We start from the raw sequence: 18,866 nt of genomic DNA on the forward strand, positions 1-18,866 counted from the left end.
ATTTTAATAGCCAATAAACTCAAAAATAAATTCAGATTAAATTATACAAGAAGTGTTTTGAGCTCCTGTAACTCTGAAAAAAATATATCATTTTAGACTAGATCAGATCCTTTTGGATGTTTCCTGAAAGAAACTGTGTCTCGGTTTTGGCAGGATCTTACAGCTGGTTAAATATCAGAACTGGCAATCATTACAAGATCAAGTAGATCTAGAACAAGTCTCAGAGTAATAATCATCTAAATCAATCATACCGAAAGGTATAAATGTTGTGCTACAAGTTAAAGTTAAATATATAAAATAAGAAAACTATGAATAACACTAGTATAAAAATACTATCCTTCATCAGCCCCCTGTTCTTCAGCACAAAAAGTACCCATTGTGCACAACGGAAAGATAGTGTATGTTATATTATTGGATTATAAATAGTGATGCATTCATGTTTTTTCATTTGACTAATTACGCATTTTGGTGGCTTTTACACGTCACCAAGGGATTAATACAGTTTATTTTGAAGTATTATTACCCATGATACATATTTTTGTTAGATATTGAACCTCAAATGTTACATTTTCACAGTATCAAAAACTGTCTGATAAGTAGTCGTACTTGTAAGTATTAGAACCTCAACATTGTAATTAAATGCAGTACTTGAATAGATTGACTTAGTTACTTTCCACTGTGATATATTCTGGCTTGTGTAGTTGTTTTATATACTAAGCAACTGTTTCTTTCATTAGGCTTTTTCAATAAAAAGGAGCCTGATAGTTGCACCCAGTTTTAAGGAACGTCACACATCGCGAGGGGGCGCTCGAGCTTCTCCTTAATGTTGTACATCGAAGAAGAAGAAGAGTCAGCATTGTAAACACAGGGATATGGCTGACGAGAGGGCTGCAGAAGAAGACAACCTTAACGACATTATGGGGAACCAGCTGCAGCTTTTACCAGGTAACGGTGCCCCTCAGCGGGGGACAGGGTTACCTGCCGGGTCTCATCAGGGCAGCGTCTGTCTCCCCGTGCTGCTAACTGCGAGCTAACTCTTCCTCAACAGGCCACCGTCACACATCACACCCTCACTGACTCTTTTTATAGACCTCACACTTGGTTTCGTTTTACCATCAGCGTGGCTTATTAAGAGGATAACGAGCAAAAATAAGCTCTCCAAAATTGTTAGTGATTTGCAAGCAACACAAACAACTTACGATATATTTGACAGTGTTGCAATCAACAAGGCTAAACACAAACATAGCTAACAATCTCTATAAGAGGTATTTTATTACCTAAGCCATAAAGGCATTACACTGAAAATGATGAGGGAACGCTTGCTTTTTTATCAAATGTCCTTCCTTAATTGTATAACTTACCACTCCTACATGCCCATTTGCACTATTGTATCTATGTTTTAATGGTGTGTAGACACATATCCATTTAGGTGCACAATAAAGTAGATCTAATCTAAACTACTCAAATGTATCTAAAGTTGCAGCTGCACACTAGACTCACCACTGTGCTTGTGTGCTATGACAGATAATGAGGAAGAGGAGGAGGAAGATAACATGGAAGATGACATGGAGACTGAAGAACGAGACAGTGAGGGGACAGAGAAGCACACCACCATCAACTTTGATCCCAGTCTTCCCACATCACATTCTGTGAGTCATGCCACTTTTATTTCTACCGATAATGGCCCAAATGGAGATTTTTTTAACATCAATTACTAATTGATCATTCAGCAGTAAGGTAGTAGCAGCTGTTGTGGTTTGGTGGTGTTGACTGTTTGTTGTGCTGGCAGTACCTGGGCTCAGACATGGAGGAGTTCCACGGCCGTACGGTCCACGATGAGGACAGCTGTCAGACCATCCCTGTGCTGCCTCACACGGCTGTGATGCTGGTGCCCGGCCAGACGCTGCCTCTGCAGCTCTTCAGACCGCAGGAGGTCAGCATGATGCGGAGCATCATCCAGAGAGACCGCACCTTTGCAGTGCTCTCACACAGGTCAGTAGAAGTACACAAGGGTGTAACTTTGGTTTGAGAAGTGGGGGGGACACAAAACAGGGGGTCCTCCGCAATGAAACATTGTTCTCGATTTAATTCCATTTCCTGCCTTTCTACAAATATATATTTGGGACTATGGTGTTAACAAATTCAAGAAAAATGTGTAGTGTATATAATGAGTGTGCAAACTTATCTATCCATGAACCTGTTTTATTTGTGATGACCTCACATCCTATAGGGGGGTCCGGGGGCATGCACCCCCGGTAAGATTTTTTTCTTTAAATTGTAGTTAAAGGCATCAATCTGGTGCACAAATTAAGAGATTTATGGATACAGCTCTCAACACTCATATGAAACAGAACTGTATATATTTCAATACTCCAAAAACAATTAGAATATTCTCACAACCAATAACACATCATTGATATACTCCTCTCTCCTATCTTTATCTTACCTAGTCTGCATTCTTTCTTTTTATTTATGCATATTTTACCAATCACTCTCCTTTCAAACTTTGTTTTTATTTTTTTTACTGACATTGGAATTATTTTTGTACTTATTTTGAACAACTATATTAAATAAATGGAAATATTTGTTTAGATCAAATCGTTTGAGACCCACTGAGATAACTTAGACTAAATTTTACAATATAATCACTCAGCGAGTCCTTTACCTCCCTGAGCTGATGTTATCTCAGCCTCTCAGTCCGACAGGAGAGGACTCTCCCTCTCCTTATTGTTTAAACAGCTTCTAATCTCCATTAGTTCCGAGCTAGCACCAGATGCTAACAACAACCCCCGTAATTCTCTCTGTCTCTCTCTCTCTCACACAAAATGCGCTCCTGCCACACACACACGTGACGATGACCACTTGCGAAAAAAACAAAAAAACACACACATTTGAAAAGTGGAAGGGAAACAAACGGGATTTTGAAAAGTGGGGGGGGACATTTCAGCTTAAAACTGGAAGTTCTCTGCAACTAGGTGGAAAAAAATATTTGCGTATATCGGCAATTGGCCAAAATTAGTTTGAAAATATCGCCATATCTGAATAAAAAAATCAATATCATCCTTTCCTAGTTTAGTGGCAATACAAATAACTATGTAGCTATTGGAAACCAAGGTCTGATAAATAGAGAGCCTTTCTTAGTATGGCGTTTCATATGAAGGGTTTATTACATATGAGCAGTGGCGTTTTTACAAAATTGGTGGGGCACAAACAACTTAGATGTATATATATAAGCTTCTGGTGCTTTTTTAAACACGTAAAAAAAATCTACCCAATATCCGACAGAGAGAGGGGGGGAGTGTCAAATGACATACTGTCGGAAGCCGCGAATTAAGAACACGGAGTAACACTGTCAGCACATACATTTACGTACACAGCCTGGGGATGTCATATTGTAATGCACCTTAATACATGGAATAAAGGGCACCATCACAAAGCAATACTTAACAATAACAACACCCGTAATGCTTCAGCATTAAAACACCATAGACTGTAAATATAAGGAAAACACAGACACTCATCACAGAGGTCACAATATCAATCGATCCAGCAGAGCAATAGCCTATAGGCAAAACATAGAAGATCAACAACATATATGACATAAAATGAACTTACCAAAGCTGAAGTAGATGGTCAACTTCATTCATTTTCTTTCCGTTTTACTGATTTAAATTGCTACAAGCTGCTCTCTCTCGTCTCCTCTTCACAACTACACTTTTTGCGCCACACATACTTACAGCCAATCAGCTCTGAATTATGAGATGACGTTTTGGTGGGGGTTCCAACACTTTGCCCCACTGGTGATTTTTTTTTGCCGCACACATTGAATAGAAAAATACTCTGAGCATGCGCAGTGTAGTTTTTACAGCACCCATTCATTTTGACAGCAGAGAGAGTTTACACGCTCAATAGGCACACTGTAGACACTAATTACAAGAACACAGACTAAAACAGCAATTTACAGACGAATCAGATGACTAAACATGATCTTAAAATATATTTTAAGATAAGATATATTTTTTGAATTATTATTTTAATTACTTTCTGCTAAATAAACTAATGACGAGTCGCCACTGCATATGAGGAGAACTATTTAGCTTTACTGTCTAAGAACCTCAATCTCATAGAAGTAGACCATTTAATGACTCGGATACCCGAGTCGTTAAGTGTTTTACTTCTATGAGATTGAGGTTCAGCCTTTTAAAAATATTTTTGGAGTGTCATTGTAAAAGGTTTATTTGGTATCTGTTTCAGCAGTGATGCAGGTGAGCCGGACGCAGAGTTTGGGACGACAGCTGAAATCTATGCATACCGAGAAGAGCAGGAGTATGGCATTGAAACTGTGAAAGTGAAAGCTGTGGGAAGGCAGAGGTTTAAGGTCCATGAGATAAGAACTCAAGCAGACGGGTAAGTTTAATTGCGTCTTAAACCATTACAGCAAAGTTTAGGACTAAATACATGTGCGCATTTCAATGAGAGCTTGAATATATAAATACAAATGTTAACATTATGTTGTGGTCTTCATGTTGTGAGCGTGTGGCTGTCTGCAGGAATCTGAGCCCTGCAGGTATTCATCATCTAGCCATGGACTGATTTAAACAGGAATAAAAGCTGAATGTTATCATCTGCTATGAAACATATTATAAGACAGAAAACCAGCAGGAGTTTAGGCTAGGACTCCAAATCAGTGGATCATCTACGTATATATGAGTGTGCCTCTATATTCATTTCTTCAAATTGAAAATATTCAATCAATTCATTTGTTCTATCAAAAACAATTAAGATTAACTTTGAAGTTTCAGTTTCTTACATACTGTACGTGATTACTCAGCAAAGTCAGGACTTTTTTCAATGCGACTCAGTTGGTGCTCTTATAGTTCACGCAGCTAGAGGGCAGACTAACTATTCACAGTCATCTTCAAAAAGTAAAGACAATAGCATTCAAACTATTTGTTTGTGGAGTTACTTCTTTACATTTAAAGATTCTGTTTTTTGTACAATAATAATTTGTTGTGACTTGTTGAGGAAGGGTTAATTCTGTTGGTTGAGTTATTCTGCTTCATGCTCTCGAGAGGGTTTAGTTTATTTGTAATCATCTGTGTGGGTTTTAAGTTGAGTCCTCTTGTTGGAGGGTACAGTAAACAACGGAAGCATCTATGGAGAAAAGCTGCCTATTAAACCACTGGTTGTGCTATATATCATGGTTACTTACATCCTCCACCGTTCAGGAAATCATTGAGCTTTAAGGTCCATTAAACTTGATCTCCATACAGACATATTTCCCTCTGTCTTTAGTTGCTGTTGTGTAATGCGCATAAATCGGTTGCCTTAATCCTGTTGACCTTGTGTTGTGACCCCAGCAACCATAGAATTGAAGTAATTGCCCACTTACAGGGAATCTGCTGTTCTGCGCTCTGTGTTCTGTACATTGCTTCTCTACCTCTCTGTAATGCCTCTCAAACATTTCTGAATGTGCAACCTTTGGATGTTGGATCCCTGAATAAAAAGCAAAAAACAAACATTTAGAAATACCTTTCTACTGCCATCATATTGTGGCAGTGTTGTGGATTTATTTGCTGTTGTTCATACATAAGAAAGAAAATGAACATTGTGTTTGTGCATGATTGAAGTGAATGATGTTGTATGTGTTTATTCTTGCACTTGGTTACACCTGAAGATTTTTATTTTATTTATCTTGTGACGTTGCTTAGTGAACGTTTGTTTGTCTGAGCTCCACAGTCTGTGTTTGGTGAAGTATTTCTTATGGCTGACAGAGAAATTGTACAGACGGCACCTTTTTATGATCATCTCCCCGTTACAAACATCCTGTCATACACCTGATAGCATTTTGCCATCACACCATTTGTTTAATCTGCTATTCATCCGCTCTGTTTCACTCGCCTTCTGTTGCTCTCTTTCACATTTCTCTCCCTGCTTGTCTTTCTTTCCCTAACTTGTGTTTTTGTCTCCCTTGTATATTACATCAGGATCAGACAAGCCAAAGTACAGATCCTTCCAGAACGAATCCTTCCAGATCCCCTCTCTGCCGTGCAGATAGCACCCCTCACCAGGCTCAACATGCACCCCTCCTGCAAACCCCCGACTCAGACCTGCAAGCAGGCCCAGCGCTGGTGGAATAACTACCAGCAGGTCAGACACAAAAACACTCAGAGAAAATGCAGTACACATGTGCCGCAGTAACATGCAGATTCTTTTGCCATTACATACTTTACAATAACTTCATTCTCCATCACAAGGAAATGGAAATGGGACATGACAGCTCTGGTTACACCAACTGATAATATTTAAAGGGGCACATTTCAGGTTCAGATTTGTATTTGAAGCTTCTACTGTGAGATATTTAGTTGCTTTTAATGTTCAAAAAGCTCTTTATTTTTCTCAAACTGTCTGTGCTGCTGCACCTCTTTTCACCCTCTGTCTGAAACCAGAGCCCTGTCTGCTCTGGTTGGTTAGCTTACCGGCTCTGTTGTGACTGGTCAACCTCTTAGAGATATCCCACCCCTTAGCCTATCATGCACAATGTGTTTGGGCACCAGCCAATAGAAGTACACATGTTACGTAGTGATGGCACTATGTAACTGAAGTCAGCAAAGGACTACAATGGAGGCGTTACAGAGGGGGGGGGGGATTTTAGCCTTTGCAGACTATTTACATTCACAAAAACCTACATAACCACAGGGAATAACACTTAAAGGGAGACCCAATAATGAATGAAAGGGCCCCTTTAAATAGTTTTGGGCTTTTAACTTGTGGAAGCCTGGGATTTTCAACATGTAACTCTTGACACAGGAACATTGTCGTGAGTGTGATGTTTGAAAGTCCACATACTTTTAACCATAACGTGTATTAACAATGTGGATAGCAAAGGGAAACTGTCAAATTTAAGATAAAGTTGGGTAATGTGTCGTCTGTTGTTCCTCACAGAGGAAGTTTCACTGTGCCAGCCTGACGCCATGGCCACCCTGGGTCTACGCACTCTACGACTCTGTGAGTACTGCGGCCCGTGTGCATTGGAATTTCCTCCATAGATAAACATAACATAGGAGTGAATGTAAACCATGGTCTCTCAACCTCCTGTGTACCACCACACAGGAGTCGCTCATGAACAGAGTGAAGAAACAGCTCCATGAATGGGACGAGAACCTGAAGGATGACTCCCTCCCTACGAACGCCGTAGGTCAGCCTCTGTTCAATGTGTTACAGATGGATAGCAGACGCGTTCGCACATGCGCACGTACGTCTCTTTGTTTGTGTTTTTTGTGCTCCTGTCCTTTCCTCCCTTTCATCCCTGTCTCTGCCTTTCTGTCTGGTTTGTGTCAGACTTTTCCTACAGAGTAGCGGCCTGTCTGCCCATAGACGACGCTCTGCGGCTCCAACTGCTGAAGATCGGCAGTGCCATCCAGAGACTTCGCTGTGAGCTGGACATCATGGACCGGGTAAGGAAGGGTCACCACCAACCCCTCACTACTGCCCCTTCCTCCTCTGGCTGTGCAGCCATCCTCTCCCTCGCTGTGTGATAAGACCTTTTTTCCTCTGGTGTTCTTTGGTATGTCAACTATGCCTGTCAGGGGATGTTTTGCTGCGATATTTCAGTCTGAACTTGGCCATCACAATGTAAACTGTTCATAAATCATTTAGAGTAAGCAAAGATTAATTGAATCACTAGTAACAGAACAGATCTAACAGATCTCTAATAAACAAGCAGTATACATGATCTATTTGTCACTTTGAGCATGGTGATTTTAACTTTCCAAAAATATCATCATGTCATTCACACAGCAGAACAACGTTAATGTATATTTAAGATTTCATGCTTATTTCCTCAGCACCAGGACCTACATGTTTTCTAATACCTGTAATAAGTGTCATCATGTCACCAAGCAAGCTATTACCTGATTAAGATGACTAAACAACAATTTAAAACAAGATCACAAACCAATTTTAGTTTTTGATGTGCTGAAAACAGCACTTTCTGCCCTTTTTGTATAATGATTTACCTACATAAAAAACATTTGGTGGTTTCAAATAAAACTAAATGTTAATTTTGTCAGATACCTGAAATAAATGTAGAAATATTGTCTCACTGCATATTTCGAAGGAATAATTCAGCATCATAATCATTAACTAAATCTACCAATCGATTAATTATTGCAGTCCTAATCCTTTTAGATTTAGGTCAATGTGCATTTTAATGTTATAAAGACAGGAAGCACTAAGTACTCATGTAAAGCTGTCGCCGGATGTTTGAATTGCTTCTTTAAAGTGCCTGCCTATTATCTGCTCTTTCCATGCCGTCTGATTGCGGGTAATATCCTCCTTTTCTCTTTACACTCTTACTGGACACACAATTTATACCTGACTTTGTGTCAGCCAGCTTCCAGCCCCTTGTGGAAGCATAAAGGATGGATTATTATAGCGTCATCAGTGAGAACAGTGATTATTGACACTTCATTATCTCTCCTCCTCAGTGCACATCACTGTGCTGTAAGCAGTGCCAGGACACAGAAATCACCACGAAGACTGAGATCTTCAGGTGAGGACATCTTGTGCATGTTGATTTTAAGGACTAGCAGCCTAAATGTCTTTTTTCTGTTTTGTTTTTACCTTCAACACAATAATAACTGCACATAAAAGTTGCATTAAGATTGGAGTTACAAAAACATAATTGCTCCTTCACACTCTAATTTGTGCACCAACACTCACACACTGTTATGTAATGTAATTTCTTAACTGTCTATGACGTGTTATGGTTAATGTGTTTATCCAAGAGTCAAACAAAGTAGCTCTAACGCCGATGAAGCTGTCCAGGCCCTAGCTCTAGGTTTATAGGAAGAGTGCATTAAATGTTTCGTCTGAGCACATCCAGATAATCAGAGTAAATGAATGATTATGTGTTTAATATGATTTCTAAGTGTAGAGACTAACAGAACTGCATACCTAGCTAATGCATTTTAAATTAGGGACCAAACCAGAAGTGAAGTGCAGTAAATTGCTGCATAATAAAGTGACTGAAAATGTGTCTTTTGATGTGGTTTTAATCTTGGCAAGTACCTTTACGATTAAATAATCACCTTGTTGAATGCTGAAAATAACATTTTCAAATCTCAAGTCTTAGCTTTTAGTTTAGTTTAGTATTCTCATAATTAAAACACTTTAAATGCATGATTTATTTTAAGGAGGTTTTGTTCCATTTATTTCTTTTTTATGGAGTCTCTAATCAGCTTCTGGCTGTTTCATTCCTTCATCCAAAGGATCATTCTGGTGTTTTTGTGTCAAAATCACTGATGAAATATTTCACCTGCTGTCCCTTCTCTGCAGCTTGTCTCTGAACGGCCCCATGGCTGCATACGTCAACCCTCACGGTTACGTCCATGAAACGTTGACCGTCTACAAAACCAACAACCTCAATCTGGTGGGCCGGCCATCCACGCTGCACAGCTGGTTTCCAGGGTAACTTTGCAACACTCATGGCATTAAGCTCACACTCCTCCCTCGGACTCTCTTATAATGTAACACCTAACGCACAGTGAATGGACTTAATCAGACCTCTCACTGTGCCTTTCAGTGCTTTTAAAATGCATTTTCATAAATGTGAGACAAACCTCTGACCCATTGCACTGGGGGTCTCAAATAAGCTTTAATTCCATATTTCCCTAACTGTGTGGTGACATAAAGTGAATAGTCTACGTTGTCTTAAATCAGAAGCCTTTGGCCTTTCAGTGTTGCATCAGTATCAAAAGTGTAATTTCTTATCAATAGGACATCACTTTTTAGTGACCTGTGTTCATTGTATGATGCCAGTATTGTGGAGAGCAGCAGGGGAAAGAGATATCCTCCAGGCTCTCTTTTTCTCATCATAAAACACACACCAATACACAGATCTGAGAAGATATTGTGAACTTGTGTCAATAATATTGACAGTGAGATATTTGATTTATGCTTAAAAAATAAAACTGAACTGAATTGTGTAGTATTTAACGTTGTGTAGATCAAGTGCTGCAGAAATGTCTGCTACATTTAGTTGTTTGGTTTGTAAGAGAGTTTTTGAAATCATGGTACACTTTGCCATAGGTTTCTTATTGCATTTAGAACAAAACATTAGAAGACAACATTAAGTATTTGCAATGAATAAAGTATATAGATATAGATAATAAAAGGTATTTATTAGTGTCTAAATGATTGTTTCTGAAAGACACATACTAATTAAGTGCAAGTATGAATTGTGCATAATGGGTTGCATTGAATTAAGGAAAAAAGTCCTTTTTAAAGGGATATTTCAGAGAAAATATGTTTTAACAATCATTACTCAGGGACCAATTTAAATTAAAAAAAGAAGAGAAATGATTGCATGACTATTTAACCTGTGGAATCATACAACAAAAACCGATGTAATTCCCATTGAAGAGACAAAATGGAAACACACCTCTGACTGCACTGCCAAACATTAGCATGCCTTTTGCACATCTTATAAATTGGACACTTTTCGTGCAACATTAGCCCCTTTCTTTGTAACTGTGTTTCCCAAACTCTCAACGCTGTTTCAGAATTTTCTAAGGACATCTTGATGCTTGAGGATCAGCCGTGACTGCTTAAACGAGCCACAATATTAACCCTTTTAAAGACTAAAACATTACAATTCAAGCCCCCCTAAATTAAAAAAAAAATTGTTCCCACTGCTACACGGTTTGAGTTTCACTGTGCGGACTGATGTATGAGTAGTTTTACTCTAAAAGGCCGGTTTAACATAAAGTTTGTAAGCCATTTGCGTCTAAAATGCCACTTGTACAGGTGTTACGAGCAAACTTAAACCTCCGGAGCACACACTGAAGACTTACTTTCCAGGGAATTAGACGACATCTTGTGTCAAGTAGTTCAGTTTTATGAACAATATTTTCAAATGTTCATAGATTCTGTACTTTTTAATAAGGTATAAGAAATATAATAATGTTATATATCTTGTCTTTAATAAAAGTGTGCTCTTCTTTGCTCTCAGCTACGCCTGGACCATTGCTCAGTGTCGCACCTGTGGCTCTCACATGGGTTGGAGGTTCACCGCCACCAAGAAGCACTTGTCTCCGCCTCGCTTCTGGGGTCTGACCCGCTCGGCCTTGCTCCCCCGCATCCCCCTTGGCGAGGTGGAGGAGGGGAGAGAGGGCTCTCGCCTCTTCTGCCTGTGATGACGCACCATCATGTATCGTCAATAAACAACAACAAAAACCCTACAGACCCCCAAAGCCTAAATCTCCATGCACTCTCTCACTACAATTACTGTCACTAATCAACACAGCACCTGTCACCCATGGCAGTAAATCCATCATATTAGTGGAAAGGTCAGTTAGCCTTTAAATGGCACTCAATTTAGACCAGGAGGGAACTATTGCCCTTAGAAGCTATTGAGAAGTGGAGGCAGCAGTTAGACAACTAAGTGCATTGAGAGAAAACGAGGGGAAAAAACAGAGCAACAACAGATTGGTCCATAACACATTTTAGAAACCTAGCTTGCAGCTGGCTGATCTGCACCGCTGTCCATCTGATTCCATGGTAGCTGCAGACATACACAACAACAAAAGCTATGCTTAATGCATCATTTCCCTTCCACTAATTTCCTCTGTATGATGGAGAGGTTTTCTGCATGCAGTTGAGATAGAGATATCTGGCTGATATGTTTCTGATTTGAGCTGCTGTGGTGGAGGAGATGAAAGGGGACTTGTTTCTGTAAGGGTATATTTTGAGTCTAGGAATCATATAGGATGTATTTTTATATGCCAGAAGATTGGAAAGTTATATTATCACAACAAACGAAATGACAATGTGTGAAGTCCCTGAGATAATCAGCTCCGGTTTTGGATTAACTGAGGGCCCATTGTCCTGTCAGATGATGTGCTCTGGAAACAAACAAGAAAACATTAGAGAAAACCTGGAGTCTAATGAAGGACTGTTTTTATAAAAAGGTTAAAGCTAGTTAACACAGAGAGTGAGAGGAGCATTTTTATTTAGTTTGTTCATGTTGTATGGCTGCATGGCATGTTAAAATGTTGTGCCTACGCCCCAGAGTCTTTTGATAAGTTTAATGATTCAATGAGCCACAGAGGAATACAATATTGTAACTGATGAAAGGTTTTTTTTTTTTTGTGTGGTGTCGCTGTTTTCAGGATTTTACATCTTGCGATTTTTATTGCAAGGCGCTGGCTCATGTTTGTATAAATGTATCTGTAAATGAGAGGCCGTTAGCATAGCATTTGTTGTGTTGTATAACTGTTGTTCTACTGTTTGTAGAATTGGATTCTTAAGTCGCACATATCTACATGTCTTAGAGAACAGAGGGAAAAAAAACCTTGATCGCAATAAAAAAAAATCTAAAATTGAAGATTTTGGTGTATCTAATTAACTGTTTTTGGATGTTTTCTCAAAGGAATACATTTTGTCAAGGGGAGTCATAACTAAAAGGCGGTAGCTGTCAATAAAAAAAAGATATGATGTAAACCTTATTGCCTAAGCTAAGCAGTATGTCATACGGGTGTACATTCCTGAGTTTTGTTGACACTCAGCAAGGGAAATCTCGACTCTAATGATAAAGGATAATTACTCGGTGGTTTCATGCAGGGACTTTTTCGGATTAATATTTTAAATAATCTTATTTTTGTTGTTGTCTCTCCTTAAAAACATATTTCACGTTGAACTCCTATAACACTGGGACTCAAAACGGATCAGTACCTTAGGAGATATTCATTATTTTTAGTCCGGACATTCTTCTTGCTTCTACTTGCTGCCTACATTACCCATAGTGCAACTCAGCCTCTCACAATTTAGTCAGTTTCAGTTGTGTTAGCCATGGTGACTTACCTGAGGCAATTTATTAGATTTTGTGCAGCTCTATCAGCAGCCAGAAAAGGCTTCATCTAACTTTTATTTTCAAAAATGCCGTTGAGAAGACCTGGAAATTGAGTTTAATGGACCTCTTTAATTTTTGTATATCGATGTGTTTCATGAAGAAAAAAGATAACCGGTATAATCTAAAAAGTTAATGTCTCTTTTTGGTTATGTTCCCTGTAATAGTGCTTATTCAATGTTCACCAGGCTGTCAGACTTTCATTCACCTCAAACAATGAAATGTACGCTTCACAGAAGAATTGAATTACCCGTTTCCAAAGAAAGCTGTTTCTCCTTTTTCCATGACAATCGGTGTATAAAAGAGTAAAATAAATATGCAGTTCTCCTCCTGTGTATGTTTACTGTGTCATATGTTCCAGAGGCATCAATTTCAAAGAATTCAGTGAGAACGTTTGTGTGAGAAGAGACCTTGTTGAGGTGATGAATGGAGCTTGACAACATGGGAATAATAGTCCTCTGAGAATATGTAAATCTTCACATCTACTGGCAAATTGAGATATGCTTTTTTTGTGTGCTTTCTCCAAATAATGAGTTTGCGGTGTATTCATCATTTTGTGCAGATAACGTGGGTAGCAGGTCATTGTGTGCCGGCAGTGATAGTCTAATGAGTCTCCGAGTGGGAACATCTGCACATGTGAGTGTCCTTTAGAGAAGAGCATAATGACATGAATATTGTTTAGGACATGTAACCAGGGGCGCCGTAAGGGGGTGAAAAGTTAGGACGATTCTAAGGACCCGTGACTGACAGGGGCCCAAACAATTTTAGAACATTAAGAAAAAAATGTTTAAGTAACCAACGTGATATCTTTTCATGGGGCCCAAAATCCCTGGCAGCGCCCCTGCATGCAACATGTGACTTCTCAATATTTATTATCTGAAATGCTAAATACTTTTTTTCCGTGGCATTTCAAGTTATGTTTTGGAATTTAATAGCGTTTCTTTTTTTATTCAAAGACAGACTAGACTGTGGCAGTAGAAGCCAACCTTCGGAACATCAGTCATAATTCCCCAACATTGGCATTTGAGTTACACATGTTTTATTTGAAAGACTTCTGCCTAAACAGTAGGCAGGCTACTGACCCCTTTAATTAAGTGTTGTTGGGGGAGTACTATATAGTAAGGTTTAAGCAACATTTTAACAAAACAATCGGGACTTTCATCCATTCTTTGATTCATGCATTCACTGTCACTGAGAGAAAAACGATTGATTACAAAATGGTCATTTTATGGATGAACTTTAACTACATATCACCTGTTTGGTTGATGTCAATTTGGTTGGTAAACATAACATGTTTCCCATAACCATTTCAAACCACAAATCAACCGAAGTAACGCAGCTCTAAGTGGATATTAATTATATTTGACTTAAAATGTTTTACTTACAAGAGCTCAACACTTCCTCATCTACTGTACAATGTTTCTGCAACAGGAGATAGTATAATGATGTGGCAGAGAAACCATATATAGGGTGATAGTTTGTTTCTCTCCAGCAGCAGGATATTGGTTTAAGCCCTCATGTTGGCAAACATCTGCCTCATGTTGTCCTGGAGCAACTCAGTGTCTTCACCCGTTTACCAGTTTTTACACCTTTATGGCTAAAACAACCAAATGCTCTGACTTTGCCTTTGGAGCGAGATTACCAGGAGGATTGCTCACAAGCAGAAAGGTAAAAGCACTGTGACAAAAAATCCTGGACTACACAATATATGGGTACCCAATATTTGGGTATTTGGTTTGTCACAGCAAATGGTTTAAAAAAAAAAAAAAAATGTCTCCATGTAAGGTAAATACAAAGCAAACATATTTCTGAGGATAATTCCGAGCTGATAAAAAGTGAACACAACAAAACTAACAGAAGCAAATCTGCTCAATACAACACGAGACATTCATTAGCTGCAACTCATCTTAACATGTATTAATTTCAACGCTCCTCATTACATTTTGTTTTACCACAATTTCTTGTAAGGCAGTCTTTACTTACAGTCAGAAAAGAGAGCCTTCATCTAACTTGCGTGTGGTCTTGTTAGGTTTAATTGTACATGTGTCAGATAATGCTATGCTCTTATATACAATACAGTTTATCTTGTTTATACTATATCTTTGCCAAGAACACATTTGTTCACAGCCTGTGTTCATCAATTTAGTCGGCACTCTGATGCTGGTGGTATTTTTTGGCAGTAGGATTTTAGATTGTTTTTAATAATTGTATTTATTTTGTTACTTTTACAACACATGAGCACCACAAAGCACCTTGCCAAACTTGGGGCAAACATATTATGGTCGTCATGTTGTTAGCCAGCCAGACAACTACCAACAGCAACCACCAGGGAAACTATTAACTTTAAGACACATGAACAACTTACGAGCTCTACAAACATTACTAATAAGACGTCTCTTATAAAAACTGAAATGTATGTGTACAGTCCAGTTATCTACCAATTTGAATATGTGTCTGGGTTATAAATTAAACTTAAACCAAATGGAGAAGAAAATAATTCCCATGCAGTAGTGAGGCTGCTGGTGTGGTCATCACATGGATAATAATAACCATAAAGATGCTGCAATATTCTTTCAGGAAACAAATCCTAAGTGACCCTAACGCAGGTGACACATAAGAATGAAATGAATGACCTCATTCTGATCTAATTATGGAGCATTTCTGCCTTGTTGGACAAATTAATTGCAAAAATAAAATAAAAGGCTCCCTGGGTGTGATTGAATATAAATGGGCCATTCTCTGTAAATCTGCTGTTGATGCATATGACATTTTTCAGGCTGTGGCAGGTATGCTCCTTCAATGGAAATATCTTCTTTTGTGCAGCATATTATGCACTACCATGTTTGACATACACCAGGTTTATATCTATATATTTATCTCTGTTTATTACTATCACCTGTTATATAAATGGATTCACCATGTATCCATGTATGCATATACATAATGGATACATGTAAATCAGAAACAGAAACCGAATCAGATTCAGAATACCTTTATTCGTCCCACAGAGGGGAAATATAATAGTTACAGCAAAGAGCCCAAAATAGCTTAATATCTCTTTAAATGGGTAAAATAATCTTATGACTCAATGCAAACCATCTTTTTACTTAATGAATTATATGATTAATAGTTTGTTCCTTTTTGTCATTAGGCACTGAAGTTTAATTATTAACAAGTTAAAAGCCAGCAATTGCAAGAAAATGACTTTTTTCCACACTTGCTTTCTGTAGCCTGAACAATATTTTAGGCTCACTGTGATTTAAAAACCGTTTTTCACAACAAGCACATTTATTTATGTGAAAAAGGTATTTCAACATTTTAAAATACTGCAACAGTTATTTTGAATTATGGATTCCATTTCATCACTAAGCAATGTGTATTTCTTACAAAAACACAGTTGTTTTAAGTCTTTGTAATCAAGTATTTTTTCAAATGAAAGAGAATAAGATTAGGTAATTCTTATCTTTAAGGTATTGGACTACAACCAAAACAACTGTGATACAAGGTATTGCATTGAAATGGCATTTTGCATAACAAAAGAATCCACAACATACAATTTTTTGCAATACACGGATTTCCTTTATCCTTACAGCATGACATCTAATCATTGAATCTGTCTAAAAGATAAAACATATTCATGAAGCTTAAATACAGCTTACAATAAATGTGAGGTAAAAACACAGTCATAAAATTATGATGGCATCATGTTATTTACATACTGTCCATACTCCATGCTGCAGCAACCTCAGTCTACAGCCTGTGTCCATACTCCATGCTACAACACCTTTCCACACACCCACACACTGCTGACACTACTGACAGTCTGATTCTTACTTACACTATTCATCAGAGGTGTTTTTTGTTAACATGTTAAATAAACATATATTTGGCATTTAACTCTGTGTGGCCTCCCTATTTCTTCCAGCCTTAAGGCAGGTTGTAACACAGGGATGTCGACATATAAGTGTTTTTTTTAAATTTTTATCTCTGTCTCTCCTGTTCTGAAGAAACAGTTGTTTCAATGCAGGGAAAGCTCACCGGCTGCTCCAATTTTTCTATATCCAGATTGTTGCGCATTGCCTTCATTTTAACTCGGAGACATTTTTGAAGCTCATATATAGTGTGCTGACCAGCGTCACCTCTTCGTGGATTGAATCCCTGCCGTCAGATTGCCGATGGCACAGGAGTCTCATCAGCCTCTTCGGGAGGTGGCCGCTGAACATAAGGTAGATGCAGGGATTAGCGCAGCTGTTCAGACTGGCGAGCAACATCAGGATTGTGAAAGTCGCAGCTGGAGAGACAGAACAAGTTAAAATCATCATGTGCTTGCAAAGAAATTCTGTTTTCCACCTAATGAATATCTTGTGCGTAAATGCGCATTTCTCTCATATCTTTATGCCATTACTGATAACGTTTTGAAACGGAAACTCAAAATGAAAGTCAGTTAAAATCATAAAAAATAACCAGATCAAACTGAGCATCTGTCAGAAATATCATAATGACTTACTTTCTTTTGGTGCATGCGCGTCCCAGGCGGACCAGAGCTGGACTGTGAAGAAAGGAGCCCAGCAGACAATATAAGCCAGCACGATGGCCACCGTCATTTTCAGTGTCTTCACCCTGGCCTTGGACATGCCGGCCACACCGCTGGCTCTGGAGGGCAGAGGGAGCCCCACGTTGCGCTGCTGCTGAGTCTTTTGGTGCAGGTTGATCTGGATGACTCGGCAGATGCGCACTTGACAAAAAACAAGTGTAATAACAGGCAAAATAAAAATGACCAGCGTGGTCCAGGTTATGTAAGTCTGTAGCCCCCAGGGCTGGATAAAATCGGCCCAGCAGTCAAACACACCAGGTGCAACCTCGACCTGTGCGAAAATAAAGATCTGTGGCAGGCTGCCAAGCAGAGAAACCCCCCACGCCAAGCACACAGGGATGTTAAGTCTCGTGCTTGTCCGCTGGAACTTCACCATCGGGTTGCAGACAGCTTGGTATCTGTCAACAGTCATCACAACGATCATGTAAGTAGATGAAAACATTCCGAGAACTTGAAGGTACTTCACCAGGCGGCACACCAGGTCTGGTCCGACGAACCTGTCTGTTATGTCCCATATGAGCTGCGGGCACACCTGGAAGAAAGCGACCACCAGATCCGCCAGGCACAGGTGGAAGACAAAGACGCGCATCCGGGACATCTGTTTGCGCTGTCGCCGGAGGACCAGCAGCAGGGAGGTGTTGAGGATGGAGGCGCTGATGAAGATGACACTGAGCAGCGCGATCTCCAACCGAGCCAGACTCTCATCCCTCGCCACGTCCCCCGCATCCACAGAGTTACTGTCATTCAGAGAACACATGTTGCCTGGGCTGAGAAACAGGCTGCTGTGGGATAATACAAAAATAAACACTTAGGCTATTAAAACTTTTACTTGTTTCAAAACATAAACAGTGTTAGTGGAACAACGATGCACGCTTTTCAGTCTGAATTAAAAGTTTCTTCTACTATTTTTAGAAGCTATTAAATCACAGTTATTTGTCAGAAAAGCATTTCTTATCAAGTATTTCTACTTACCTTTATGAATATGTGTTTTTAAAATAGTGCCGGAGGGGATACTGATGTGTTCGAGCTCGGGTTGGGAATAATCTCCAGGGAGGAGGGTGGTCTTGTATATCTGTGCCCTGTTTTATGTGAGGATGAAACTGGGTGGAGCTTCGATTCATTCAGTACTTTGAATACCAAGCAAATAAGTCTTAATACTTCTCACAGGCGAAAAGACTGTTGTCACCATAATGTAATTCGTATGCATGTAATGATTTAAAGCCCCTGACCAATTTATTATTGAATTAATCATTTATCAAGTGCATTTCATGCCTCATTATAGCCAGGGCTAGAGTTAAGAATACTTGTTTTTAATAGTTTGAACGTTTTTAATTGTCTTATTATGAACATAATTATACTTCT

General features: G+C 39.0%; 2 protein-coding genes across 3 annotated transcripts; one reads left to right on the forward strand and one right to left on the reverse strand.

The window, feature by feature from the left end:
• The first annotated feature begins 788 nt into the window (after window positions 1–788).
• crbn (cereblon) lies at window positions 789–12,388 on the forward strand. Of its 2 annotated transcripts, none has more exons than XM_079685301.1 (11): window positions 789–945; window positions 1,525–1,649; window positions 1,790–1,992; window positions 4,255–4,407; window positions 5,988–6,150; window positions 6,946–7,008; window positions 7,114–7,198; window positions 7,342–7,457; window positions 8,490–8,554; window positions 9,340–9,471; window positions 11,015–12,388. In XM_079685301.1, the coding sequence occupies exons 1-11, from the start codon at window positions 873–875 to the stop codon at window positions 11,196–11,198; spliced, it is 1,362 nt and encodes a 453-aa protein (XP_079541427.1). In that variant the 5' UTR covers window positions 789–872; the 3' UTR covers window positions 11,199–12,388. The 2 variants fall into 2 exon arrangements, with proteins under 2 accessions (XP_079541427.1, XP_079541428.1); XM_079685302.1 differs by having other exon boundaries at window positions 4,258–4,407.
• Window positions 12,389–14,445: 2,057 nt separating this feature from the next.
• Window positions 14,446–18,709, reverse strand: LOC307040788 (oxytocin receptor-like). Its single transcript, XM_079683901.1, has 3 exons — window positions 18,477–18,709; window positions 17,418–18,286; window positions 14,446–17,201 (listed from the first exon to the last, which is right to left on the reverse strand). The coding sequence occupies exons 2-3, from the start codon at window positions 18,259–18,261 to the stop codon at window positions 16,993–16,995; spliced, it is 1,053 nt and encodes a 350-aa protein (XP_079540027.1). The 5' UTR covers window positions 18,262–18,286; window positions 18,477–18,709; the 3' UTR covers window positions 14,446–16,992.
• Between the last annotated feature and the right edge of the window lie 157 nt (window positions 18,710–18,866).

This window comes from Notothenia rossii (assembly GCF_949606895.1).
Source record: "Notothenia rossii genome assembly, chromosome: 5".
NCBI classification, from domain to species: Eukaryota; Metazoa; Chordata; class Actinopteri; order Perciformes; family Nototheniidae; genus Notothenia; species Notothenia rossii.